This window comes from Hakea prostrata, chromosome 5 (assembly GCF_041222555.1).
Source record: "Hakea prostrata isolate BN-2017 chromosome 5, UWA_Hpros_2, whole genome shotgun sequence".
Taxonomy (NCBI): Eukaryota; Viridiplantae; Streptophyta; class Magnoliopsida; order Proteales; family Proteaceae; genus Hakea; species Hakea prostrata.
The window spans coordinates 57,683,268-57,711,229 of record NC_142604.1 but is presented as its reverse complement, the minus strand read 5'-3'; the positions used below and the strand labels follow the sequence as shown (position 1 = coordinate 57,711,229).

The 27,962-nt window shown below is 38.6% G+C and overlaps 1 protein-coding gene across 2 annotated transcripts; it reads right to left on the bottom strand.

The window, feature by feature from the left end:
• Window positions 1–921: 921 nt before the first annotated feature.
• Window positions 922–27,962, bottom strand: LOC149016762 (las1-like family protein). 2 transcript variants are annotated; one of them, XM_089154833.1, is made up of 10 exons: window positions 27,675–27,962; window positions 23,766–23,939; window positions 23,604–23,695; window positions 23,182–23,253; window positions 17,953–18,059; window positions 17,749–17,804; window positions 16,221–16,383; window positions 6,162–6,245; window positions 3,136–3,447; window positions 922–2,061 (listed from the first exon to the last, which is right to left on the bottom strand). In XM_089154833.1, exons 2-10 carry the CDS (start codon window positions 23,922–23,924, stop codon window positions 1,178–1,180), a joined length of 1,929 nt encoding a protein of 642 aa, XP_089010959.1. In that variant the 5' UTR covers window positions 23,925–23,939; window positions 27,675–27,962; the 3' UTR covers window positions 922–1,177. The 2 variants fall into 2 exon arrangements, with proteins under 2 accessions (XP_089010959.1, XP_089010960.1); XM_089154834.1 differs by lacking the exon at window positions 6,162–6,245.

Below are 27,962 nucleotides of genomic sequence, written 5' to 3'. Positions count from 1 at the left end.
ATATTTTTAACCAAGGGTAGTTTGGGATTTTAGAAAAATATTTAACGGTAAAAATTAAATTTAACGGAAAAGTTAACCGAGGGGAGGTATTTGATATATTTGCTAGGTAAGAGGGGAGGTAAGTGATATTATCCAACTAAGAGGGGGTGTAAGTACTATTTGTCCAGCTAAGCGGGGAGGTAAGTGATATTTACCCATATATATTTTATAGGAAAAAGGAAATTGCATTAATATTATGTCAAAAAACAGAGATATTGAAAATAGTTCTTTTACAATCATCTTGTAAGGTTGCTGCCATTCTGGCATACCCCTCAAAATACATCTGGAGCACTGGGCTTGTGAAAGGTTTGTATTCCGACCTTTTTGTCGCTGTTGCCAATACTAGTATAATTGATAGTTCCGAAGAGTCCATTTTTTTCTTGAAAGCTATGGTAGGATATCTGCAATGTCAGGATTGTTTGTCCAAATTTCATCCAGGGCACCCAATATATATTCCCTTGCAATAAGGCGTTTTTATTCTTACTAAATTATAGGTAGATTGAATTGGTTGGGTCTCTCACTTTCTCTACCCAGCGATAGCGAGAAAAAGTTACAATTTACATAGTTGGGACGATTGACATGCGTCTAATTTAAAAATATAAATTTTAATTTTTAGGAAATGAAAGAATATTTCAATTCCTACATTTTTCCAAGTTTTCTTATAAAAAGATGACTTTGTTTTCAGATAAAACAAGTGTCAATCATTTAACCATGTAGATTGAGAACAAAGACTCAAGTTCTCCCAATAATGTTTAACCATTAAATTCAATCTCTCCTCATCCTGGCGTGACCAACTGTTAGTGGTTAAAATCATTGGGAAAATCCATCTCCAAGCTTGGCTTGATATCCTATACAAAAAGATGCTTGTGAGGAGCTATGTTCAGAACAGGGGAAAAAGTTCGGCTTGTACTTATTGCTTTTGGAAATAGGGGATGAAAATACCGCCGACAAGAATTATCCATTGAAAAGCAAAAATTTTATCTATTCCACTAACCCTCTATTTGCACAAATTTTTTTTATCAAGCTTGGTATACATTCATTTACCATTGATTTAAACAAAAGAAAAAAGATTCTGACCATGAGGATGGAAGTCAAACTTTGCCTACCATTGAACAAAATTCTACATCAGACAAGTTGTTCATATCAAAATTCTAACAGAAGATCCAATGGCTAGTAATTCCTGGGTCGCAACCTTCCTCCAAATCCCATCAATCATCAATAGACCTTCCTCGGTTTGCAGCAATGAACCATCTTGCCTGTCCAATCGACCAGCAGTTGATGTCTCCCTCATTTTCTTAGTGGCAGCTGAGCCCTCCAGAAGCTGAATGTCCCAACAACTCGTTTCTCTCTTTCCATTGCAACTATTCAACTTACTCTGTTCATCAACATCAGACAATTCTTTACCCTTTTGATGGTGGACATTTGGCTGGTCAACTCTTCTTTCAAGAACAGGAAGAATGCCTGAAGAACCTATTTCACGAGGCAACATGCCAAATGGACATGGGCTCCAAGACTTGGCTACACACCACATGCTTTTCTCAGTTTCATCATCAACAATTGTCGGAACTACATCAACCATTCCACCCTTAATACGGCGTTTAAGAGATTCCAGCTCTTCCGCTGCCTGTTTTATTTCATTCTCCTCCTTGAAAAGGATTTCTCCAATATCCATACATGTGGGGGTTTTGATGTTGCAATTATGATCTGGAAAACTTACTGCAGGCAGTTTCTTAAGCCTCTCTGCCAAATAACTGTTTCCTGTCATTTGTGCAAGCAGCATCATAGAAGCAGTTAGTTGTTCGTTGCCCATAGATAGTACTATACATTTCTGAAGGAGTTCTTTTAAAGTTGCTCCAGACAAAACATTCGTTTCCGCCATAGATTCATTGGCTTCAGCCAAATATCCTGTGTGTCTATGCTGCTTTAATTTATTAAGATTCCCAACAAGCCATGGAACCAGTGAGGAAAGATGTTCAATTTGAAGAATCTGGGCCTCATGCTCCCATGAAATGCAACAATGTCCTGCCATAGAAACACAAAACAGACATAGAAGTTCAGAAATATGTTCTAATTAAGCAACATCATTAATAAAATAGAGGGCATCATCATATATGATAACATCCGTGCAGACCCATATCCAACGTACACTATCCACCACAACATGGATCCAATTACTGTGTCTTTATCCAATCCAACATCAAAATCAGCATTTATTTTCCCCCCGGGTGGGGAGAGAATTCCTAAAGGATTGATCACCAAAGTCTGGTTGGAGGAGGGGGTGGAAGAAATCTGTATGACAAATTTCCAAGCTCATAATTTGAAGTATCCACATTATTTTCCAAAACAAATTTCAATAATACATCTGACTTAACCTGGTTAGATTAGAAATGGATTCATTGCGATCTCAGGCCTGAGCCACTGCATTGATACTCAACTTCGGGTCTTCAACAAGGAATATCTTTTGGTTTTCTTTCCTTTTTGGTAAAAGAACAAAGAATATAATTGATTTAATATGTATAGCACAAAGAAAATATACAGCTATTCTCATGAATCAAGTATCAAAAGGGAGCAGACGAGTATAATGGCAAAACCAGATAAAAGAAAGTCAAATAGTACAGAAGATGCAATGCTGTTTTTATTGGAATACAAATATGGAGCAAAGCAATGTGGACCAATCAAGGTTGACCACTTGATTTCTTAGCCGGCCGCAAAATAAACAATTCCATTTTTTATTGACAAAGCCATATGCAGACATCACTTGATTTCCTATTTAGTAAATACAAAATGTGTTGAAGGAAGACAAGAACTTAAGTCTTTTATCATCAAGTGAATCTGACTCGAAGCTTCAATCACTAGATGTCATTGGGGGGGGGAAAATGAGAGGTGAAAGGTAGTTATGGGAAGAAAGTATCAATTATACTGTCAGAGACCAATATAAATAAAAATCCTAAATGAACAATCTCAAACTACTTGTTCTGGTAACGAAATGGAACTTCAGAGGAATTCCCATAAAAGGCTAATCTGACATAAACCTGCATCACATTCAAGGTAAGCAATCTACACTCAGGGAAGGAGTAGGAGGAGCAGAAATTTTACCAATTTCATTTTTCTTGGCTTCTTGAGTCTCAATCATTTCAAGAATTGACTTGCAAATGCTCAGCAGCAATTCCGGTTCCTTATTTGACAGTCGCATTATTATGTGTTTCCAGTCATCAATTGTGCCTGCGAGGATCTTTGAATTGCCAGAGTAGTCCACTAGCAAATTATCAGAGGATTCTTCCTTATTTCCAGCCGAGGAATCAGATGCCTTCAGCAGGAACTCCAATAACACTGAAACTACTTCTGAAGGGAACAAAGAATATAGCTGAACAAGATTTCGTATAATCTTGGTAATATGTCTTTTAGGTCCTGAAATCAGATGGTACATCCTTAAGCGATTGAGAAGAATATATGAGAGAAGCTTGTAATATTTACAGTAGACAGTTTGCATGCTTTAAAATAGTCTGACATCAACCAACTTAGGGCCCTTGGATACTTCGATGTGGTACCAGAGCCACCAGGCCCATCATGGAGAGATAACCAAGGTACGAAATTTCACGGAAACTTCAGGTTTCACCACCTAGCAAAACCACCAAAACCCCGAAACTTGGGCAAAATTTCGCTGAAATTTGGGAATGTTTCGGTGGAATTTCGGCCCCCCCCCCCAGTTTCTGGTGGTATTTGGGGTCATTTTGGGCTGGTTTTTTGTGTCTAGCTTAATTTGAGGCCAATAAACACAGTGGGAGTGTTAGTTTTGCCTAAAACCTACCCTAAAGTGGCGTTTTTTATTACCACATGCCCATTGTATGCGGGCAAAACTAGAAGTCTTGAATGTGAAATTTAACCAATGGAAACATGAATATTATGCAACAAAACACTAAGATTCTCATTGAAATGCAGCAATACATACAACAAGTAGAATTCAATATACAAGTATGTGTTGGGATGGATAAATCCCTGGGTCATGGAGGAGTACTCTAAATACTGGACATAAGCATGTCATAACATGGTACGAATAAAGTTATCCATATAGTCCATCATTGGCATAACTAGTTGTGCTGGTCCTAATAGATATCCAAAGATTGAGAGACAAAAGATGCACCTGATCCATCTACATACTCATGCAGACATGCTACTACAATCAACAAATTAACCACTATATCCATATCCATATCCATAAGCCTTGTATGGTACAAACCCTTGGAATTTTCAAATTTTCACTGGAATTTTCAAATTTTCACTGGAATTTCCTCAGCGAAATGACCAAAATTTGAGACTTTTCGTTTCGACCCATGTTTCGTGTTGCTAGATAGCGACACAACGAAATGTCGCCCAATTTTGACGATATTTTGCCGATATTTCCTACCACAATGATAACCCCATGTAATGGAAAAACTAAATAGAGGCTGCACATGTCATGTATATTGCCACCCAAAAAAAGGCACATGCTAAGACGAGTGTTAGTGACAATCCCACACTTACTAGCTCTGGGTGCCTAGCAAACTTCACATATCAATTAGGACTCTGCCAAAAGCATAAGCTTTTATTAGTTAGGCCTCTCTACCTAAAGCATGTACTTTATGTTGGATAATTCAATTGAATCAGAGCCACCATGCCCATCACCTTAACGATAAATACAAGACAGGGAGTGATGGGAGGGAGTGAGGGGGAACAGTTCCACATCAACCAACTCTGAGACCTTGGATACTTCAACACTCATAGATGCATGTACATAGGCTGCAGCTACTACCGGAGTCTAGACTGCATGCCTCGACTTAGACTCCACAGTTGATTGTGATCTAGCTTGTATGGTGTCATGAGCATATCGTGCGATTTTGAGTTTTTTCCAGACTTGTATGGTGTCCAATGTAGTCACCGGCCTGTGGCAACCATTGCAACATTGGGTGCCCTTTTAGATCCCTGTAGTGGTACACAGACAATTTGAGGCCAGAAAGGAAGATGCATGACTCAAATGAGTGCCAATTTGGATGCATAAGTGGAAAGTCATGATCACAAAGACAAAATTGGTTCACAAAGCTCAGGAATTCGGTGCTCTTTGCTCTGAGAAGCCCAGTATAATTTTCCAAGCAGCCTATTGGTTTCTTTGGGAACTACACTGACGCCACATGCCAAGGGGAATGCACTTCCAGAGCATCCTCAATCAACCTATCCAGTTTAGAAATCAATGCAATTATATGGGTCCTTAGGGATTCTTTTGGTTGCCCCTGATTCCAGAACAGCAAAGGTACTTCAGGGACTGCTTACAAGCGGTGGTCCCCTGAGCACTTCCAAGTAGAAATCTCTGAGGCTGAGTGGGTTTGTTGAAGCCACAGCTCTCAACTTGTGGTTCTCTATTCACAATTTATGGGAACATATACAATGGAGTTTAGACAGATCCAAGGTTACTTGGAAGACCAGAAGAGGAACCTAAAAGACCAGGAAAGTGCTATGCATCAAACCTCCGCACCATATGGATCTCCATGCCGGAGAATTGGCTTGATTTAGCTCAACTCCACAACAGGGTTATTGGATGAATCATCGAAGAAGTAATATGTGAGTCAATGCCAAATCAAGAGAATTCAACAATGCAATTTTTCATGTCAAAGAGCAACTTAAGTCATATGCTTGGTAGCAACTCATGGACTTCTGGTCATTTGCTTGGTAGTAACTCATGACCCAACTGCAGGCTTTGTTTCAGACGTGAGATTAAGAGCATCTCCTAGCTTGGGTGGTCTCAATACAGTGCCTGGAGACTCTGGAATTGGTTAGGACAGCCATGGTGGTTTAATACTTTTAACTACTCAAGGCATCATTTGAAGACCTGGATGTTGACCAACAGGTAACCGCTACTGGTTATTGCACATATGGATGCATATACAGGCCTCAACAATCTCAGTAGTTGATTGGCGTTAGCTAGATGATGACATTTTCATCATTGTATAAAAAGTTTTGATCATGAAGACAAAAAAGAAACAGCAGAGAGGTAGGGAAAAGCTGTCTCTCATAGTTTACAACAGACAAAATTAACTATAGAGTAGTTGGGAGCTACCTTGAGAGATTACAATCTAATTTGATGATCATACCTCGAGTTTTCGAAGATTGGAGCTTCCCGGCCATGCGGGAGAAGAACTTAGCACCCCCACACAATAGGTCAGACTGTTTGACACCTAAAAATCAAGATAAGTTAATAAAAGAACGATTGCCAATTGATGTTGGAAATAGGAATAGGCTGTTCAGCAAATCATAGACATGCATATCAGGGTAAGAACACCTTATTAAACATAATTATCTAACAACCAATTCCCCCTTTTGTCCCAGAAATCCAGTAAGGGAAATGTTATTGTTTCATTATAGCAAAGTTCCGTGTATAAAATCATATCCCATTCGACTAGAATGTTCAACTAAATTTAAATTAAATTATGAAACTCATAATGAAGTTAGGTCTGAAATTTTACAGACTTTGTATAATAAGCCACCAAGATTTTATTGATATGAGGGCAAGAAATGTTACAAGTACAGAACATCCAACCCCGAGAAAGAATGAGAGCCCTCACAAACCAAGGCAAGAAAGCTGAGAAATAGCGAAAACCTACAACAGAATACAAACTGAAACCTTACAATGAGATTGTGAGAACCCTCACAAACCAAGACAAGAAAACTGAGAAATAGCCAAAACCTACAACAGCATAGAAACTGAAACCTCACAAATGAAATTGGAGTTCCCATAAGAATACTGATGCAGTTGCATGTATATGGCTGAACAGGTAGATCTGACTGGAAAAACCCAAACCGGGATGAACCAGGTCAAAAACTTGGATTATGACCCAACAAGGGCTACTCTTGTAATCTCCTATCTTATTTATGTTATATTACAGATATGGGAAATGTAGGAGATTGTTTAGTAATTCCTAGTTTGATTTGTTTTATATTTCTGTTTTAGCATTGACTTTTGAGTGTTTTTCCTTTGTTTATGAATTCATGTGCTGTCTGACATATTGAGTGGCACGGGTGTAACGTGTTGCATCCTGCTGATCCTTCTCTCTCTGGCTCAGTTCAGAACTTCCTATCGGTTGAGTCCTATCTTCAGTAATTCCTGTTTCTCTCTCTCTCTCTCTCTCTCTCTCTCTCTGCCTCTCTCGGTTGAGTCCTGTCTAAGTATAAACTTTGGGAGATAGATCCTAACAATTGGGTGACCCTACCTTGGTTGAACTGAGAGTTTTAGACTGGAACTTAGACATACATACCTCTCTTCTCAATCTATGTTACTGTACTCTCTCATGTGGCTATACCTATGTATGTTAGCACCAACTTCAGGGAATTGCTTTACGCCAGTACTACACAAAGAAGTTTCTTTTTCAAATCTTCTTGCTTCTTTTTTTTTTTTTTTTTTGGGGGGGGGGGGGGTGTAAAGTTGCTCATCATTTTCTATTACTTACCAGTAGGTTTGGTGCTTGTCAATGAAAATTTGAATCACAGAGATGGCATGAAGCAGAGATAACTTGACATTTGTAGGATGTCACTTCTTATTATCTATGATGCACAATGCTCAGAACACTTGTTTTGCAAGTGTCATAAGGGCTGTCAAGGTGACCTGATGGTCAAGGCAGTAGAGGGATCCCTAGGTGGGGTGTGGCATTCATTTAGGTGCCATAAATTAGGGTTTGATCTCTGTGTTCAGTCAATGGATGATAGGCAACCTACCAGTCCAAGTTTGGGGTTTCATGAGGTTTGAATACTGAAATTGAAATTCCAGCAAATAAAGGTTTGGTTTCCAGGTTTTGGGGAAAGAAGAAAAAGAAATCATTGGTGAAATTAGTGTTTGCAGTGGCAATTTAGAGCTAGGGTTTGGACCGAGCTCTAGTAGGGTTTGGTGAGTGGTTATTCAGTCCACATATTAAACAGAACTGATGGTTGGATAGTCAAATCTGAAAATTGGTTCTTCAAGTTAATAAACAATAAAGTGATATTCTAGGGTTTTGAAGGATGGATGAAGCTACAAGGGGGACCAAGTATAGGGGTTAGTTGGGGAGCTGTGATCCAAATATGGAAGGATTCTCATGGGTTTGCAAAGTAATGGAGGTTGTATGAAAATAGAAACTTGAGAAAAAAAGGATGAAATTTCAAGCTTATGGAGGATTAAAAAATGAGCTGGGGGCTGGGGTTTGTCAATAATTTACTGTAGTTACAGACTTACAGGAAATCCTTGGCATAAGCTTGTTACTTGATGTAAACTCAAGTAACTGAAGGAGATCTTCGATCAACTTGAAAGGCAGCTTGAATTGAACCTCCTGGACACCTTCCCACCACAAGGAGTCAATTGGTTCCACAACAATCCCATGGTCCCACCAGAGTACAGATCAAACACTAAAATGAGTTCTCACGTTGGAAAAAGGAGGAGGCAGTAGCTCGCATAAGTCAATTACAAAAATCTGAGTTGGGTCTTGCCTCCCCATGATCCTCTATAGTCATAATATGGTAATAGGGCCGAATCCTGTTCAGATTAAGAGTTGTATTCCAAGGCTGGGTCTAGAACAGTATGCACCTCCTCTTAAATTCATGGAGGATGGACTACCATTATACTATATCCTTTAAGGAAGAAAAAAAATCCCCTCCCCCCTTCCTGGGGGTCTAGCTTAGGGGATATTCCCACAACAGAAATTGGAAAAAAGTACTCGAATTGAACCACTGGATCAATTAAAACAATAAGCCTGGTCCCAACTGGTAGGCCATATGGATCCTTGCTTTCCAGTCAGCTATATTTTGACGTCATACTAAATACAAAGCAAAGCTATGCATATCCTTTGTCACCACTTCTCCTAAGGTTATCTTACGTCTGCCCCTTGAACTTCTAATTCCTTCGAACTGGTTCAATTAAGACATAATATAAAAATCAAGCATGGACCACTAATACTACAACTACTACTACAATTAGTAGTCTAGTACTTATCCTTCTTCTTCTTCTTCTTCATAAGGCCAAATTCGTTACCTGGGGAACAAAAAAGCTCTCAGTTCTAAACTCTATTTTTATTTCATCCCCACTTCACTTTAAATATCGGAAAAGCCCTTTTCGACATTTTGTTTCAGCTGATCCTATTTTGTTTCCTTCAGTTGTAACGGCTTGAATTATTTCTGAAATAAACAAGTCCCCTCTCCCTATTACCCTAAGTTCCGATCACTTAGGCAGGCACATAGCAACCCAAAAGCAGGTTTTGGAACCTGAGGTAGCATCAAACTCTTGGGAATGATAACCCCATTTTGAGTTGAATCAGTCTCATGGATATAGGTAAATACCAAATGAATAATGTGCTTCAGCATCTATGAAATATCTACAGACAAACAAACTCCTTGTTTAGCTTCCCAAATGAACAATGTGCTTTGATGCAGGGCCATTGGCAACCCTACCAGGCCCAGCTCAGAACAGTCTATCACCCACAAGGTACCAGCTAAGGTCCAAGCCAGGCCTTATCAGCCCCTGCCCAAGCTAACGTCCCAACCCAAACTCAAGAACCAGTGAGTCAAAGTTCAAGAACAGTCCAACCTCAATTGATTTCTGCTTCTTCTCCTTTTTTTTTTTTTTTTTTTTTTTTGCAATTATAGCAAATTCCTTGGGACAATCAAGCAAGCCACCTAGAATAGAATTTTGTTCGTATGTCTTATTAAATTCCTAGGCAGCATCAGGTGTTTTTGGTTAGTTTTTTAGTTAGTTAGGTGTTGCTAAAACTTAGAAGTTTCCAATTAACTGTTCACTACACTGTTTATGTGAACAGTATTGCAAACAGCTTTCCTGGAAACTCTTTATGTGAACGGTAATTTTATTATCTATGTTATATTTCTTTTTTACTACTTTTGGCAGTTTATAATTTATGTTCCTAGTTTTTAAAAGGTTACATCCCCTGCTTGTAACTGCCCTCTGGGACACACTTAACTTATATGAATTAAGAGAGGGAGAGCTGCTACAACCTGTGCCCCTCTTGCAGGATTGCAGCTTCTTCGTGTTATCTCTGGTTTATTTAGTGCCATTTTGTCACAGGTGTCTTTTCCTATTCCTAAGTGGCTATAATATTTTCCTTAATTATTCTTATTGTTCCCAAGTCTTCAGAACATTTTCCTATTTCTTGGTTTTAGTTTCAAAGTCCAGGTTTTATTTTCTACATGTTGGCTTTTGTTTTCTAGGTGCTGGGAATTCCACTGGTCCATTTATTTTAAGTCTGTGTATCCAAGAGGCAGCCTAACCTCTTCCTCCTCCTATAAATTCAAATTCACGGAGGCAGCTTTAGCCAGTCCAAACTTTCTTCTATTAGAAGAACGGACTTGTTAGAGTACTTGTGAGAACATCAAGTATGCTTAGGTGAGACTCCCACAGTGGGACTAGGTGGAACTATTATGGCTGGACAACTAGTGAGACACTAGTTGTCAAGTAAGTAGAATCCTACTAATATCAACAAGTCATCGATCACAATCACAACCATCAGCCAACATCCATTCAACAGGTCAGCAAGAACCTCAACCTCCATTCCTAGGAATAGGCAGATTTTAGCCTTATGGGGGATCTCCCACCCTTTCTCCTTCCAGCCACGAAAACCCATGTTAGAGGTGAGGCTCTTTGCACTTTTTCCTTATCCCCTATGGAGATTTTTGTTCTCCTCTCTTTGTTTATTTAAACTACTTATTCACCCAAAAAAAAAGAGGGGGAAGGAACCTCCATCTCATCTGCAAGGGTCTCAACAATCTGAGTTATTTCAGATCACCTCCAGTTTGATCAGAATGAGCAGAAACCCCATTTGTAATCTCCACACACTGAAAATTTTCCACCACAATGAATCATCCAATAGTAGACTGAATTTCCCAGCACAATGACCTCCTAACACCCTTCACTGATCACCAAGGATTTCTCCCAAGTAGGATTTTAGCTTGCAAAGAGTACAGGTACAGCCTCAAAAATTGAACTTTCACCGTACTCACATGGGTCCAAACAGTAAAATTTTCATTTTAGAGGCGGGGCAGGGGGGGGGAAAAAGGGGGGAAAAAAACAGGGGGCCCACAGGGGGGGAGGGAGAAGAAAGGAAGGAAGGGTTTTGTGGAAAGGATGGGAGGGCCCACTTTTACCCCCCCCACAAAACCCACCAAAAGGGGGTTTAAAAGCAGGGGTGGGAAAGGAACCCACAGACAGGCCGATCAGGACCTGTCTCCCCCACCCCAAGCACCAAACACTTACCATTTTAGGTTTAAGGAAAGTAAGAAATCTACACATATTTCAAGAATTTTTCCACCCCACCTTTATTCCAGCAAACAAACGCAGCCTTATGGTTCTGGTTGGACCATCGGATCCCAGTCCTATTTCTACATTATAGGCTACCAGGTGCCTAATTGTAGTGTTCTGAAGGATTACCTTACCCGGAAATTTTGAGCCTCCAGAGGTCTTGCTTTCCCCTGCTCCCTAAGCACCACAGATAATGGCTAAGCAAGTAGCAGTATAAAGGACAAGAACTAAAAGAAGCATATGGCCAAACCCACATCACCTCCACTATCCCCAGGAAAAAGCTAATCATACAAAAAATTTCCCAAGGAAACCAAATTCAAAGCACTTCCACATATATTTAGATTGATAACCAAGAACGAAATGAAAGAAAATAATAGAGCTTGCATATTTCATTTCTATTTTTGTCTTGTAAAGAAATGGAGGTCATAGTAAAAATAATGGTGGTATCAAAATATAAATATATAAGATTCTGTTAAAGTCACCATGGGTGGGAACACCTCTGTTCTATTATACTGGTGCAAGTTGTGGCAAGCTGGCCATTTTCAACAGACTAATCAAGAAATACGTACAAATGTCCCCATGAACTCTCACTTATGTTTTTTAGACAATCAGTTGAACAAGATCACACAACTGACAAAGAAGTAAAGTCAAGTCATTAATGTTGGGTTTTTTATTCTGAAAGTTTGGAATGTGCTAAGCAGGTTAGAGCCACAAAATCGAATTGAAGCTGACTAGTAGCACGCCAGCCTTTTGGCATGATGCTTTGCTAATTTAAGTGTGCTAGCACATCTACTCTTTTAAACGAGAGTGAGTTAATTTATTTAAAAGAAAAAAATATTTGATACCTGTTCTGATTTTCTGAAGAAAACAAAATTTAATACATATACAGAAAATCCCATAATCAAGAGTTGTTCTAGGAAAGCTAACAAAATGTGGGGGAAAGAAGGCAGAAAACTAGATAACAGATACAGCTCACTCAAGTGAGCTCTCTGCTGTCCCAAACTGGAACCAAAGATAGCAGGCTTTGCCCATTTTAAATAGGACAACAGTCACAGCACGTGATTGGAAGGTGTAATAAAATATCTTTGCTTGTCAAATTTGGATATTACAAAGTGTTAGAATATCACTTTCTGTTTTAGCTTAGGTTTCTATTCTAGTCACTTTCTATTTTTCTTATTGCTTGATTGACAAGTATTCTCCTAAATAGTGTCCTTTTTAGTAGATTTGGGAGATTCTATACAATATGTAATTTTCTTTTGGCTGTAACTCAGTTTCAGGAACTTTCCTAAACTAAAGACTTGATTTTACATTATAAATAAAGCACCACGGGAGAGCCAAAAGACATGTGCAAGAGCATAAGTTCTCTCCCTCTTCTCTTCTTCTCCATCTTTTTCTTCAGTCTTCTTCCATTCTTCTTTTATTCTTTTTCTTCTTCTTTCTGAGTTTTCCTTTCAGTCCCTAGGCTTATTACAGGTGCTGAAATTCTAACATGGTATCAAAGCAGGTTTAACCAGACTAGGGGCTGCTTCTTCCCTTTCAATTTGATCAGCTCTCTCTGCTTTTCCTTCGTATGTACATGGTGCGCAGCCACCCCTTGCTGCATTAGTGATACATTAGATCTTTCTTCAAAATTCATGAAGCGATCTACGTACCTTCTATTACCAATACAATAGAACCAAAGATCAGTGAAGAATTTTATACACAGGAGGGCCTATCGAACCTGCTACAGCCCTATGCCAGCTTGAACAACTTCTATTTTGCTATCAATTGAATCTAATTGACTCTTTGGACAGCATCTATTGCTTAGACGGAAAAAAAATTCAACTGCTACAGCGCTTCAATTAGTAACCTCGATTCCATATTCTGGTTGGTGTTATCAAGGAACGAGCGAGCGCCGGCGCCGCCCGGCGAACCGAGCGAAAGAAACACCGAGACCGGCGAGATCTCGGCGGAGAGATGTTGTTCAGTCTTCGGGATCTTTCCCTCTTCTCTCTTTCTGCTTGGATGTGAGATCGCCGACGATTTGAAAGTATGATAGCTAGTAGGAGACGGTGGAGCACGGGCACCAAACCACGGAGATCAGGTGCACAGCTCGGAGCCATGGGAAGCGAGTCCATATCTGGGCCCCAGAGTACCAAAGTCAGGAAATCGTGCAGAAACAGCACCACGGACCTGCCCTCTCGCACAGCAACATCCCACACCCTACCACTTGTGCCAATCCCTCCACTCCACTCTCTCGGTTTCTGCCTCCCTTCAATCTGTAACTACCTGTTTATAGGCAGCGAACAGGGGAATCTCCACCCAACTCCAGAGGGAATGTCGCAATGGAAAAGGCGAAAACTCCAGGCCCAGAAGACGGTCTCCAGCGATGAACTGGAGTCCTGAGCCAAAACCAGCAAACAGAGCCCACGTCAAGTCTTTTGGTGAAAACCACACCAAGCAGGAACACAGCGCCAGTTAGCCAGCTACCCACGACCAAAGAGCAGGAAAAAAAGGGAAAAAAAAAAAGTGGCGAACGATTTCCGCGAAAGGAAGTTTGCCTGAAATGGTCGCCGGGACGATTTTCCGGGGCAATTGAATATCGTTTCGATGGCAATTTTATTTCGCCTTCTGGCGAAACCAGCGAATGCCGATATAACGTTCCATGGGTGTTATTGCTGCCTTAACCTATTTTTTTGTGCAAATCTGAAGTTGGATCTGCACTGTACTCATGTCTTGGGGTTCCTCTTGATTTTTGCAAAGACAGGACCATTATTTGGATTGCAAGACCTAAGTATTGTCCTCCATTGTTCATGCTATAAGTTCTGCTGCAAGTTGTATACTGCTGCCCCTGTTTCTTTGAATTTCTATGTTCTAAAAAATTCTGCTGGTACTGTATTGCTTTACTATTGCTTCCGTTGTTTATTTGAGAATCAAGTCCAGCCTTCCCTTTATCTAATACTTCTACAATGACTTGGAGGACTATTTTTTCTTTATAACGAGATCTGTTAAGAGTTTCAAATCTAGCGAAAGTTTGATTTTAAGGTCCCAGATACAAAGCAAGACGTCTCCTTTCTTTTGAAGATCAGACTGCACTAGCGAGGACCTTTGGATTTTTTTATGAACTATAAATTTAATCCGATCTGCACCACAGTGGCTGCTGCTTCTTTTTTCCTTGGTAAACACATCTAATTGTATCTGCTACTGTGGCAATTGTTACTGCACTTCTGCTGAGCTACTATTGTCTGAGGTTCAAAGATGTTTCAGTAATTTCTTTTGATTTAATTTGTTGCTGCCCTGTTTGAGTGCTATCAGTGGTTCAGAATTTCTTTTCTGGAAAAACAAGACTTTGTCCTGTGAGACGATTTATTGCTACTTTGTCAGCTTTATTGGTGAATAATACACTACTTTGTGGCTACTACTTTTGCTTCTTGGATGTCTTTTGTACTCATACTTTAAGATGCTAGTAATTAGTCATCATTATTTGTCCACGTGTGATGCAACACATGAGAGGGAGATCGGAGACTCTTTTTATATCTACTCATAATTTGTAGAATATTATTAGTGAAGATTTTTATCCTCGTTAAAATGGTATTCTATAGCAACGCCTAACTACTAGGTCATTTATCTACCTACTTGATCCGTAGTAACCTATACTATCTTTATCTACCTACTTAGTCCGCAGTAACCCATACTGCATTTTGTCTACCTTCTTGATCTACAGTAACCCATATTGTCTTTTATCTATCCACTTGGTCTGTAGTAACCAATATTGTCTTTTGTCTACATGTGGTCCGCAGTAACCCATACTACCTTTTACCTACCCATACGTTTACCTGTTACTTCCCTTTTTGCGAAGAGCTGATATGCGACTTTTGGCTCAAATTTTTATCTTCTTGTGTGTAGATTGCTCCCTACTCTTGGCATTATTTGGATAGTGCCCTTGAAGTAATTGTTGTTGCTATACTTACGGATAGGGTTCCTCTTCACCATCGCCTCTTATTCTCATTGTTGGATGGTTCGTCCAACATGAAGATTGATTACTTAAGTTGCTGTTGATTATCTCCTAAGTGAAGTATTATCGGCATCTATTATTGCTACATACACTCAAGTTTAATGAAGTTCCTTGATATGTTCTTATAATTCCAAGATGGAGCCTTTGATATGTACACTCCGGCTTGAAGGGGAGTGTTACAATATCACTTTGTGTTTTAGCTTAGGTTTCTATTCCCGTTACTTTCTATTTTGGTTACTTTTCTATTTTCCTTATTGTTGGTTAACAAGTAATCTCCCAAGGATAGGGTCTGTTTTAGGGGATTTGAGATATCCAATGCAATATGTAATTTTCCTTTTTGCTGGAACTCAGTTTAGGAAACTTTCCTAGACTAAGACTTGATTTTACATTATAAATGAAGTACAAGGAGAGAGCCAAAAGACAAATGCACAAGCTCTCTCCTTCTTCTCTTCTTCTTCAGTCTTCCTCCATTCGTCCTTTATTCTTCTTCTTCTTTCTGAATTTTTCTTTCGGTCCCTAGGCTGATTACAGTTGCTGAAATTTTAACACAAAGCATACATTTGTTTGTCCAAATTAAAGCTACATGCCAAAGCAACAATTATCTCCATCAGAAGTGAAACTGAAGATTGAGTTCCATAAATCTTGAATTCTTTTACATTCCTCTCTAGTTTTTGTCTCAATATTTCACTGTTTTCCACCAAAACTCAATCTACACTCATAATTACATGCATGCACAGAGAGAGAGAGAGAGAGAGAGTTGAAAACATTTTAATCAACCATGGAAAGTAACGCTTACATCATATATAGTTATAAAAAGATACATAGAAAATAACTTTTCCATGCATATTTATAAATTGAACTTGGTGAAAAAAGAGGTTCTATACTCACGTTTTCCCTTGATTGAATGGATAGACTGCCTATTCTTTAGATGAAAGATTAATTCACGCAGTCGAGACATAATTTCTTTTCTAATGTTACCAACCCCACCCTTTTGAAATGGAATTGCACTCCTTTGAGGTTCCCAATAATAAGATCGCAACCAATCAAGTGCCTGAAATTGTCAAGAGAACAGAATCCAAATTAGTGGTGATATTAACTTCACCTTATTCCACACAAAAAAAAAATCACTGAGTACAAATGAATCTGTGAAAAAGTATATAAGAAAAATCATAGAGATGATAGAGAAAATAACAGTCCCATAAACATGGGCATTCTATTTCAAAGGTAAAAAACTATCAACAGATCCAGCAAGGACAGTAGAAAGTTCATACAAACTAGTTATTAGAGGAGAAGACCAGGGGCTGGGCCAGGACTAAACATCTGGAGGGACCAAATAACGATTACAAAATTTCTACCATTAATAATAATAAATAAAAAAAGGTACCAGGTATTAATTCAAAATCAATATTAGTTTCTTACAAAAATAAGAACAAGTAAAAAGCAACAAAAACACAATGACCTTTCTACCCATTGTCTTCACTGTTAAAAATTTTCTACTCTTTTTTTTTTGGGGGGGGGGGGGGGGTTGCCAAGGCCCCCCTGGCCCTAAGGGAGTTCTGCCCCCAGAGAAGACTAGTGTAAGCCACCAGAAACGAGATATTCTCACAGGTGCAAAAGAAAGCTGATGCCATGGAAACAAGCAAACATCTCTAAAAGGAAGTGCCTCCTAGGAAGGTCGTGCCATGGTGGTCGTACAAGTGGAAAGCTAGATAACCAACTGCGAAAGGGGGTGAACCAGAGTCACAAAACTTCTTCAAATTTAATTTCCAACACACTCTAGGTATTCCCATACCAATGACACTGTCTCAAACAATCATAGTTACAGACTCGTTGCCATATCTCTTCCAGAGTGGCTAGGTCTACCAAATAACCAGTGCACTCCAATATCAAACAATAATAATGCAAACCACAGAAACACAGGATATAACATGGTTCAGTAATGTGCCTATGTCCACAAAGTGATGATGAAGCTGACCTCAGCATCTAGCCTCACTGGTGATTTGTAACTGCAAACTGTAGATCACGAACACTCTGACCTGCTTCAGACTTGCAGACACAAGTGCAAGGATAATTGGGAGTTCAAGGCAAGCCATACCCTGATGTAATTATTACTAAGTTCATATACATCTGTCGTTCTCAACTATGAAACCAGTACACACACTGAGTTGTATTCTGACTATTTGGGGTTTACTTAAACCTCAAAAGCTCAAACAAGGTCTAGAGAGTCTTTGTAAAGTAAGAAATCTTTGACTTAATTTTAAAAGCACTGTTGTCTGAACTTGAAGTAGGTCTATGATAGTGCACTACAGAGATGTTCATATGTCTGCAACCCACTTAAAGGTAGTAGCACAATTACTTATATGTAAAAAATAAAAAATTCAATAATAGTAAGTGATCACCAAAGTACATAGCTTACCTTCATGGAGGCAAGACGAACCAGCTGAAGTGAAGGAAGATCACGATGAGAACCCTCTGCATAGATTCAAATGAAATCATAAATACATCGCCAGTCACAAGCACCAAAACTTAGGTAGAGAAAAATCATGAATTAACCCAAAACACACACACACATGGAGATTGAAAGTGCATAAGAATAATGTACATCAGTAGATCTACAGACCATGGCGAATGTCGATAAGCATACGAGGAATACCAATTGCATCAGCTGCTACAGCAATTGAAATGGCAGTTCTATTACGTGTTTTCTCAATGACACCATTCACGAGCCTTCAGAAAGGAGAGGGGAAAAAAAAAGAATAAGCAATAGGTTGTAACATTTGTTCATCCCTACAGGCATATATAATACAAGCAAATTGGCAAATTGTAGACAATAACCTAATCTATACATGGGAGAACAGTTATTCTAGCATAAAATAGTACTAAAGCGTCCTTGAACATATTGTGTAAGTCAAGCAAAAGAAATTCTAAGAAAATCCAGCTTTAAACCTCACAGGATTCAGACAGATACCTGCAAATTTAACAGATATTTTCCATTAAAAATTAGAAGGTTCCATACATATATCTGTAAAACTGATGTATTTCAGAAAAACAAGCCAGCAGAAAACCAGGCATCAAACTGAACCAAGAGTGAGTCACAATAGACCTAGATTGATTTTGTTTCCTTCAATTGAGGAATTAGGATTCCTGAAAATAGCTTTGCCAAGGGTGGGTTTTCTTTTTCCTTCAAGTTTTGTTCTTTGTAACCATCTAGATATTCTTAGATATCAATTTGAACATTTGTTTTCTTAATATATTTTGTATGGATACAATAAGAAGCCTTTTTATAACTACATAGGGTGGCTACATGGATCCTTGCCTTCCAATTAGCTCTATTTGAGGCCATACTAGATATAAGGCCTAAACTATGCATATCCTTTTCCACCACTTCTCTTAAGTTTATCTTAGGTCTGCCCTAGTTCTAATTCCTTTGATCTTGATTAAATTGCTTCTCTGCACAGGAGCATTTAAAGGCCTCTGTTGGATAGGGTTGTGCCACCTCAATCGGCTTTCTTGTAGCTTATCATTTATCAAAGCTACTCCATACCAGATCTAATAAGATCATTCCTACCTTATCCTTCTTAGTTTTGCCACTCATCCATCTCACCATCCTCATTTCTGCTACACTAAGTTTATCTATATGATGCTTTTTAACAACCCCAACAATCCGCATCACACATCATAGTTGGTCGTACGACAATCCTGCAAAACTTTCCTTTAAGCTTTAAAAGAATACGTCGATCTCACAAGACCTCAGACACCCCTCTTCATCACACATCATAGCTGGTCGTACAACAGTCCTACAAAGCTTTCTTTTGAACTTTAAAAGACTACGTTGATCTCACAAGACCTCAAACACCACTCTTAACTTAATCACTTCATTCAACCTATTTTTATTCTTTGGGAAACATCATCCTAGATATCACTTTTTTATTTATGCTTGAGCCAAGGTACCTAAAACAATCGCGTTCTAGAATATCCTTATCAAGTCTCACCCTTCACCATCCTTTTGGTCACAACCAAAGTTACACTAGTTTCATCTTTGTTCTACAACCCCGCCCATAGGTTCCTAAGCTTTTTCATACTTATACTGAAATTTTATTAGGAACTCATCCTCCTTAAAGCTTCTTTTACTTCGAATATTGTAATTCTCCACATATATGTTTGAAAGCTAGTACCATGGCAAAAGGTCATCCTAGACACAGATACTTGAAGTATGTTATGGTTTAGTAGGCAACAGAAATTCTTGATGTCTTCATCAAGTACTTATACTTTACCATTGATGTGAACCAAGGATCTAGGGTATAAAAATGGATTAAACACTAAATCTAAGGTTCACCATCAAGATCTTACTCAATTGAAACAGCAGTAAACTGGGCTTAATCACCCTGTAATTAGGTATTCAAAGGAATATAGCAGCTGTGTAGGGCTTAGTACACCCTGTAGTTAGGGTTCCTAAAGGCCTAGAGTGAATTAGGGTTGAGGTAAAAGAAGAATAGGGTTCAGCCAAGCTGAATTAGGGTTAGAAGATGAGGGAGTTAATTCTGAATTTTAATTTCCAGATTTAATTCCAAAATTAGGGTTTTGACGAGATGGCCTAGGTTTAAGGTCAGGGTTGAGTGTCAAGGAGGATTTAGGGAGGATGATCCTAAAAGGATTTAGGGTTTGGATGAGTGATTTGAAGGTTATGAACAACGTGTGAATGAAAAAGATGAAAATTAGATTTCACTAGGGGTTTAGGGGGACGGGAAGGGCTGAGATGGGGATCAAAGGTAAGGGAGGGAGAGAGGCGCTTAATTCCTAAAGGGGGTGGGGTTAGGGAAATCTAGTGATTTTAGGGTTTAGGTAAATTTGGTTTTAAGAAATCTGGAAATTCCAGCACTGCCACAAGGAAGAAAACGAAGAAGAAGAAATAGAAAGAGAGGGGTTGGGGAAGAAAAGTCTAGGCTGGGGAAGGGAGGGGAGGGGATGCCGCTGCAGATTTAGGGGAAGGGAGAGGTGATGTGCGATGAGGGGAGGAGGCTGTAGTTGCAGAATTAGGGTGGGGGATGGGGGAGAGATGCTGCAGATGAGAGAAGAAGAAGGGAGAGAGGCAAGATTGGGTGGGGGTTTCTTATACTTGAAGATGATGATGTAGCTTGTGGAATTAAAATTCTGCAGAAAACTCTTCACAACAGTAGGCGCAAGTCTTCCCTCCTAGAGAAAACCCACAACTCCTCACTTGCACCTTCAAATCTCAAATTATATTCAACAACCATAATCTATCTTTGACGAGCTTGGGGTGGCTTTATTTATAGCCTTACATGTGTGCAATCAAATTAGGATTCAACTTAAGAAGGTGACTCTATCTTGGCCTCTAGCTAGACTTGAGACACACTCATACTAGGACTCTATCATAACTTATCCTAGGATGATCCAATTTGCAAAATAACAGTTGATCTAGGTCCCTTGTAAGAAGTGGACTCTAAGGGAATACCTCTCTCCTTGGGACTCCTTATCTGACTAGTACTCTTCAATAACTTGACAACCAAGGACTCAAACTCAAAAATAAAAGTAGATGTGGGATCCTGCAAACATACTGGATCCAACAAAACCCTAGATGAAAATACTAGAATAATTTAAAATTATCAAAATACCTCTAGTTTTACTAGAGGGCCATAGGGTGTGGGGCTATCTCCATAGGCCCCATTTCGGTCTTGATTCTAGTTCACATCAACCATCTTCACTTTTAATGCACCTAAGGTGGTCTAGATCTCTACTCTTCATGTCCCTTATTTAGCTTCTTATAAACAGTTCCCCCTTCCTTTGTGCCTAGCTTGTTACCCATATCTTCATACTTCTTCTCCCTTGCTTTCCCACAATTTTCTTAGCTTCATTTCTAGCAACTTATACATTTGTAGATCCTCTAAATCCTTAGTCCTTTGCCAAATATTAACACTAGCTTTCTTATTCTTAATGGCTACGGGAAACTCACCATCCTACCACCAAATTTCTCTATAAGAATATTTCTTTCCTTTTGATTCACCAATGACATCTTCAACCACCTTCCTAGTACAAGTACCCATCTCATTCCATATCATATGAGCGCCGCCCTCAAATTCCCGCTTCTCTTGTTTGATTACTTCATTAATGAAAGATTTCAACCAACCTCTTTTTAAGTTCCACCACTTTATCATTAAACTCACACCCATGGTTCGAGATCTCATTAGATCTCGGTTTCATGAGACCCCGAGACAAGACTTGAAGCAAAATCTAGAGAATACAAGATCTTGATCAAGATGTTGATCAAATTGAGATCTCAGTTTCGAACAAGGATTTGGTCCAACCTACTCATTTAAATACAGGATCTCGACTATCTCGCCTTCTCTAGACTTGACCTCTACCCACCTTGCTGGTTTTCATCTTTTGGCCGGATATTTCGCCGGAAAGATGCTCAGATTTCTCCCTAGGCTGCATCAACACTCCATTTAGCTCATCTACAACAACTAATCACCAAGAATCTAGTGATTTTGAAGCCAATCTTCAAGCAAGGCGAGTGTTCTTCCCAACTTTAATTTTTTTTCAAATGTATATGGTCTACATTAGGTGTTTGGATGTGGATTAAATGTATACTGAATATCTTTCCCTAATCTACACATTTATATTAAATCTCATCTTTATGTTTTCATTTATATCAAGAAACAGTTGCGCATTTCATTTCATGTTTTATAAATCTGCATGTTCATTCTTTCAATGTATCAATAAATACCTTGTTTTCTCACAATTTAAGGTCACTGCCGTTTTTAGAAGGCGTAAAATAGGCTAAATACTCAATTTCAGCCCAAACTGAGCCATAAAACCCACCAAGATGGACCCTTGAGTTCACTCAACTTGAGCCTAGAAAAATTACCAGATCTTAGTTTTTTGGCTGGCCAAGATCACAAACCATGCTCATTGCTCATACTTGAGTTCACTCAACTTGAGCCTAGAAAAATTACCAGATCTTAGTTTTTAGGCCGGCCAAGATCACAAACCATGCTCATTGCTCATGCAGTCACACCTTTTATGAGTTTGTGGAGGGAGGTGAACATCCAAGACCATTGGTCTATATGGATCTTCTAGCTAAAACAAAAATCTGTTCAGCAAGTTTCTATTTACATTGATATGCAGTAATTGTTGGAATCATCTTTGAGGACTACAAATGTACAATACTGTTGTTGTGTAATTTTTTTTTGGGGGGATACATTTGTTGTCTCCTTGCTCACCAAATTCTAGGTCTAATTTAAGCCCCATTACAGTGGTTATTAAGTCCTCTACATTGCTGAGCAATAGTAACAGACAAAACTATTTGTCTACAGGGAATTTATTTTACTGTTTAGTGAGCATAGCCCCATAAAAAATGAGAAGGAAAAAACTAATTTAATTCCACAGAATGCTGATGCATGGGATGAATCTGGTAACAAGAACAAAATGGTGAAGAATAAATTTAGCACTCCCCAAGCACAGAGCTTCACCCTGCCACCTTTTTTTTTTTTAAGTTAATTTTGATATGTCGTTTTAAATAGATAGAAAAATCTATACAAGTTCATTCTATGATAATCTTGTTGGTGAAGGCGCTGACATTTTGTTTCAAGCCATAAAAAATTTTGAGCTCCCATCACCAGTCAATACATTTTAAGTATAGTTAGAGACATCATTCAGACCATGTAAGGATAACTATTCAGAGGTAAATGATTGTAAATGTATTAAAATATCAAAAATCCATAAGGCATTCAGGAATGATAAAAGAGCATCCCAGAGACAAGGCTCCAGCTACTGCAGGGTCTACAAAGGGTAACCATATTCAGGAAAGTTGTTCATAAAAAATCTTCACCTAGTGATTGCCATGCAATACAACATAGCCAGCATTTCCTCTGATTCCAAAGCATCATTAGTGCAACCCTCCCTGCAACCAACCACAACAAAGATGAAATAGCAATTAGGCAGTAACCAACGTCATCATCATAAAGTTAGTCAAAGAATTCCTTTTTCTTCTTTAATTAGTAAGCACTTCCATCATCACCCAAAGACATACCCAGAAGATTGCACAAAACCACATATAAATTGTAAGAAAGAATGCTAGAGAATTCGTTAATTCCATCCATAATGGCTATTCCATTCTTTGATATTGCTGTTTTCACAATAATAAAAGAGAGCACTGAGATACATAGAGAAAGAGTGCAAACCCAAAATTACAGACGATAATAATTAGAAAGGTAGAGGGGGAGACAACTAAAAATACCAAAAGATAGATACCGGAAAAAGGGATCTTTCTGCTGAATTTCAACTATAGATGCCATAACATCAATCACAACAGGAAGACATCCTCTGCTTCGCCATGCGGATATCTGAAACCACACACAAATTAGTGCACAATTAAAAGACCTTCCTTCCTTAACAAAGGGTTTTCTGCATTACTCTTCTAAGAGCTGTGGCAATCGAATCTGGAGAAGACGAGAACAGAGATTCTCTGACAAAGTTCCATTCATTCCAGCTTAACCATGGAACCAACTTGTAGCTGCCGGACATGTCATCTTCCCATTCTTTTGTCAACTGGAACCCTAGAAAAGTCTCCATGAATTAAGTTGAACTCTGCAAAGCAGAAACCTAGCTTCAGTAAGCCTGTTTTGTGCTGCAAAGTAGCTGATAAAACCCTAATAATATTTCCCAAAAATTCATACCAGAATGCAAGAAATAACAAGTACACTGGTTCTATGGTGCCCCCCCCGCCCAGAACCTCTAAACTCCTATCCCTCCACTCCTGCCCCCCCTTTTAAAACCCCCAATAACCCCCCTATTAAAAAAAACAAAAAAAACCAAAAAACCCCCAACCCACAGGGGCCCCCCCCCCAGGGTCCCACCTAGCAAAGGAGAATGCATGAAAATTTTCAAATAAGGGATTCCAACTGGAGGGTTTTAGTGGTCAGTATCAGTATTAGGGGTTTTATGGCAATTATTCTGTGCCAAATTTCCCAATTCAGCATAAAATGCACTTTTTAGGATTTTGTGCTGAATTGGGCAAATTGGGCACATAATCTTTACTGAAATCGTGTGTGGTTGGGCATAGATGGGCACATTTCTCTGGTAAAATTGGTACAAAATCTTGTATGGTATGTACAAAACCCAAGTACAAAATGTACATTTTTTATTTTTTAATAAAATAATTAAAAAAGGTAAATACACATCAGTTGAAACACAATTGCTCACATAAAATCAGGTGAGATTATAATGTTTCAAGTGATTAGTGGCAGTGTGGTCCACTGAAATTGAGCAATCTAAACTTCAAGGATCATTCAGGAGACCAACCAAAAGACCAAGGTGGAGAAGAACAAGAAAATGGAAAACACAAATCCAAAATGTCAACTTCACAAGTTATTTGAACTCTGTCGAACTTACAGCACAACCACCTGATTCAGATATAATGTAAAATGTTCATCCTAGGTAGTAGGGCAACCTTGCAACATAAATTTAGTGAGGATCTTTTCTGTGATAAATGTTAATTGATTGTCTGGCAAGAGCCACACTGAAAAAGACATTTAATTTTCAGAATTCTCCCCTGGTTCGGAGCTATAGAGTAATCCATCTTCCAACCAAATATGATCACTAGCAGAGTAACACTGTAACAGTGCACCTAATTGAGGTGCAACAGCTAAACAACATCTATACTTGGCATCTCTCTTTGCCAAGGGAAACCATACTCAGACTAAGAAGCTTTGAATGCAGTTAAACAGTAGAAATTCTGTACGGAAATTCTCACTTTGTATGATTTCCTTTTTTTTTTCTGGGTTGGGTGGAGTCAAGAAAACTAGTTACCAAATGGGTTGATTCTCTGCATGAACAAATTCATGTTTTCTACTCCACCCCCCCCCCCCCAAAAAAAATGTAGACAATAGCTGACCCCCTCAGTTCAGGTTGTCTTCCTTTTTACATGTCCTCATTCTACAACAAAACTGATGATCATATGGTATATATTCAACCACTAATCAATTGATCACACATTTTACAAGGCCATGTTCTTCAAATAATAAAGAAGTGGTGCACAGCGTTTACAGGGGAAAGAAAGAGTCTGCCTAGTACAGCCAGCAAGAAGACTGAAAATGACAATGATCTCAATGCGATATAGTTCTGACGGATGCCATTTATGCATTCAATCAACAAGGTTTTTTCCTGTTCTATTGAGAAAAAATAATGGATTAGCTTCAAAAAATAAATGTCGTGCATCATTGACAACCAGAAAATACTTACAAATCAAGAAATGTCAGATACTGGATTCCAAACCTATTATGATGCAAATCTGTGTTGAATAATATTTGATAGAGCAGACCAACTTCTCTATGTTGACAGCAGGTGACGAAGGGGAGGAAAGAGTAACACAATGAAGCTGTTCCATTCCTCATTTTCATACACATTGGTAGGTAATACAAGTTTTTTAAAAACTTGAATTACAATTATATGCAGTTAGGGGAACTTTCACATTTGCTAAAGTGTCTAGATTCTAAAGCCAATTGTTAAATGCAGGTCTTGGAATGGCAATGTTCAGCCTAGGTAAAACAGTAAAAGTCAACAAAAAAGTTCTTATTGAATTTCTTTTAGTCTACAAATTTTAAACAGAATAGTTTCAATCACTTTCTCAAACTTCAGGTCTTTTCATGGCATTGCAACCTAAGATCATAGCCTGTGGGAACAGATTAGCAGCTTATATATAACTCCGATTTTAGAACACCAAGACTAATTTTCACATGACTAATCAGATTGGTTGTTGTGGTTGTGTAATCCAAGCAGCGGCTTCGAAGGGTTTGTAAGTTCACATGCTCTTGGTGAAGCACAATTATACTTTTGTCACCCAAGATTTTCTTCACATATGGATAGAAAGAGAATTTAGTCTACCATTTTTGGTATGTGATCACACAAGGATCACTTTGAATAAAGACAGCAACTCTTCCAAAAGTGAATGCTATCAGATATCTAATATAAAGCCATGAAATAGTGTTCATTAAAGAGGGGAAAGGGAACAACAGTTGCCTACCATTCAAACTTTATCTTGTTTTACTTGTCACTAACCCATTCAAAACTAAAAAGAAGAAAAAGTAACTACTGATGCAAACCAAGCCCACATACGGAAACCATGCATTCTTCAAGTTATTACCATATTTTCTTTGTTAATTTCATAGCTTTACATTCAGCTACATGACAGACCCCATGCATACATGAAACCAGATTTGAACAAAAAACATTTGAAGGACCTTCTGTTAGGGCCTGTTTGGTTACGTGAATCCAGAGATTTGAAATATCTGGATTCACAAATGAGAGATTTTTACCCATTTGGTTGTGTGAATCCCTAAATTCATGAAATCTAGAGATTCGCATTGTTACACTAAAAACGTGAATCTGTAGATTTATTGGTAAGAGGTGAAATCTCGGATTTCACCCCTAATATCAAAGCATTAAACACTTGAACCATAATTCAATAAATATTTTTTTAAGATAAATCTACAAATTTTATTCAAAAAATTCAAGCTAACCAAACAGTTAATTTTATGAACCATGACTCTAGAGATTTGAAGTCTATAGATTTGAAATCTCTAGATTTTTTAAATCTACAGACCCAAGTAACCAAACAGGCCCTTAGTTAATTTAGTGATGATACATAGGAAATATTTCACATTCATAAAGGTCCAGAAATTTTACATTCTGCAGCTTGGAGAAAATTAAGGTCTAGCAGGTGCCAATAACAAGCATTTCATCTGCATCATGTTCTTCTCTCCAAACACTCTACTTCTACAACTGCTGCAGAATTTTACACAGACAATTGGAAGTCCCTTTACTGAAAATGGGATTTTGGGAGATGAGAATAATAAGAAGTTCCAATGATAACCTGTAGATGTGAGCAAGAAAGTACAGATATTTTTTTTCCCAGATAAATCAACGAATTTCAACAAGAAAACCATAATCTGAAAAGGCATTATATCGTTAGGAATCCAGAATCCCACCAAACAATCTCAACTTGATCAACAAGACCCACTGACGGTAATATTTGATTTTCCCTATTATTTTAGTGAGAAACAGAACTAAGAAATAACAGTCGTATAACGCAAGTCTGAATACTTTTATAGCCAAAGCCAACATGATAAGAGGGCCAACAAATTACACAATCCATTTGAAAAACCGAAAATGAGTTTAGGAGACGAATGAGTTTAGGAGACGAATGATTTGTAAACAACACATTTTCAATGATCAAAAATCTGAAGAAAATCCCCAATAGCCTATGAACGCAGGACTAATAAAAGCAGCAACTACCCAGAATATGCATAAGGAAGTGGAAAATACCTCGAATCAGAAGCAACTGAACGAAGATGAAGAAGAGGTTGCAGACACACGGTTTCTGTTGAAGAGAGATCGGTTGCAGAAACAGGGCTTCGCTTGCATACAGAGGGCTTCAGCTTCTGGCAGAGAGATGGGTTGCAGAAATGCTTCCAAACAGAGAGCTTGCCTCGACCTGTTACGCTTGCTTAGGGCTCCAGACAGACGAGAGACACGAAAGAGACTAGAGGGACGAGAGAGTCTCGAGAGACCAGAGAGACGAGACGAACCAGAGAGTCAAGAGAGTTGAGAGAG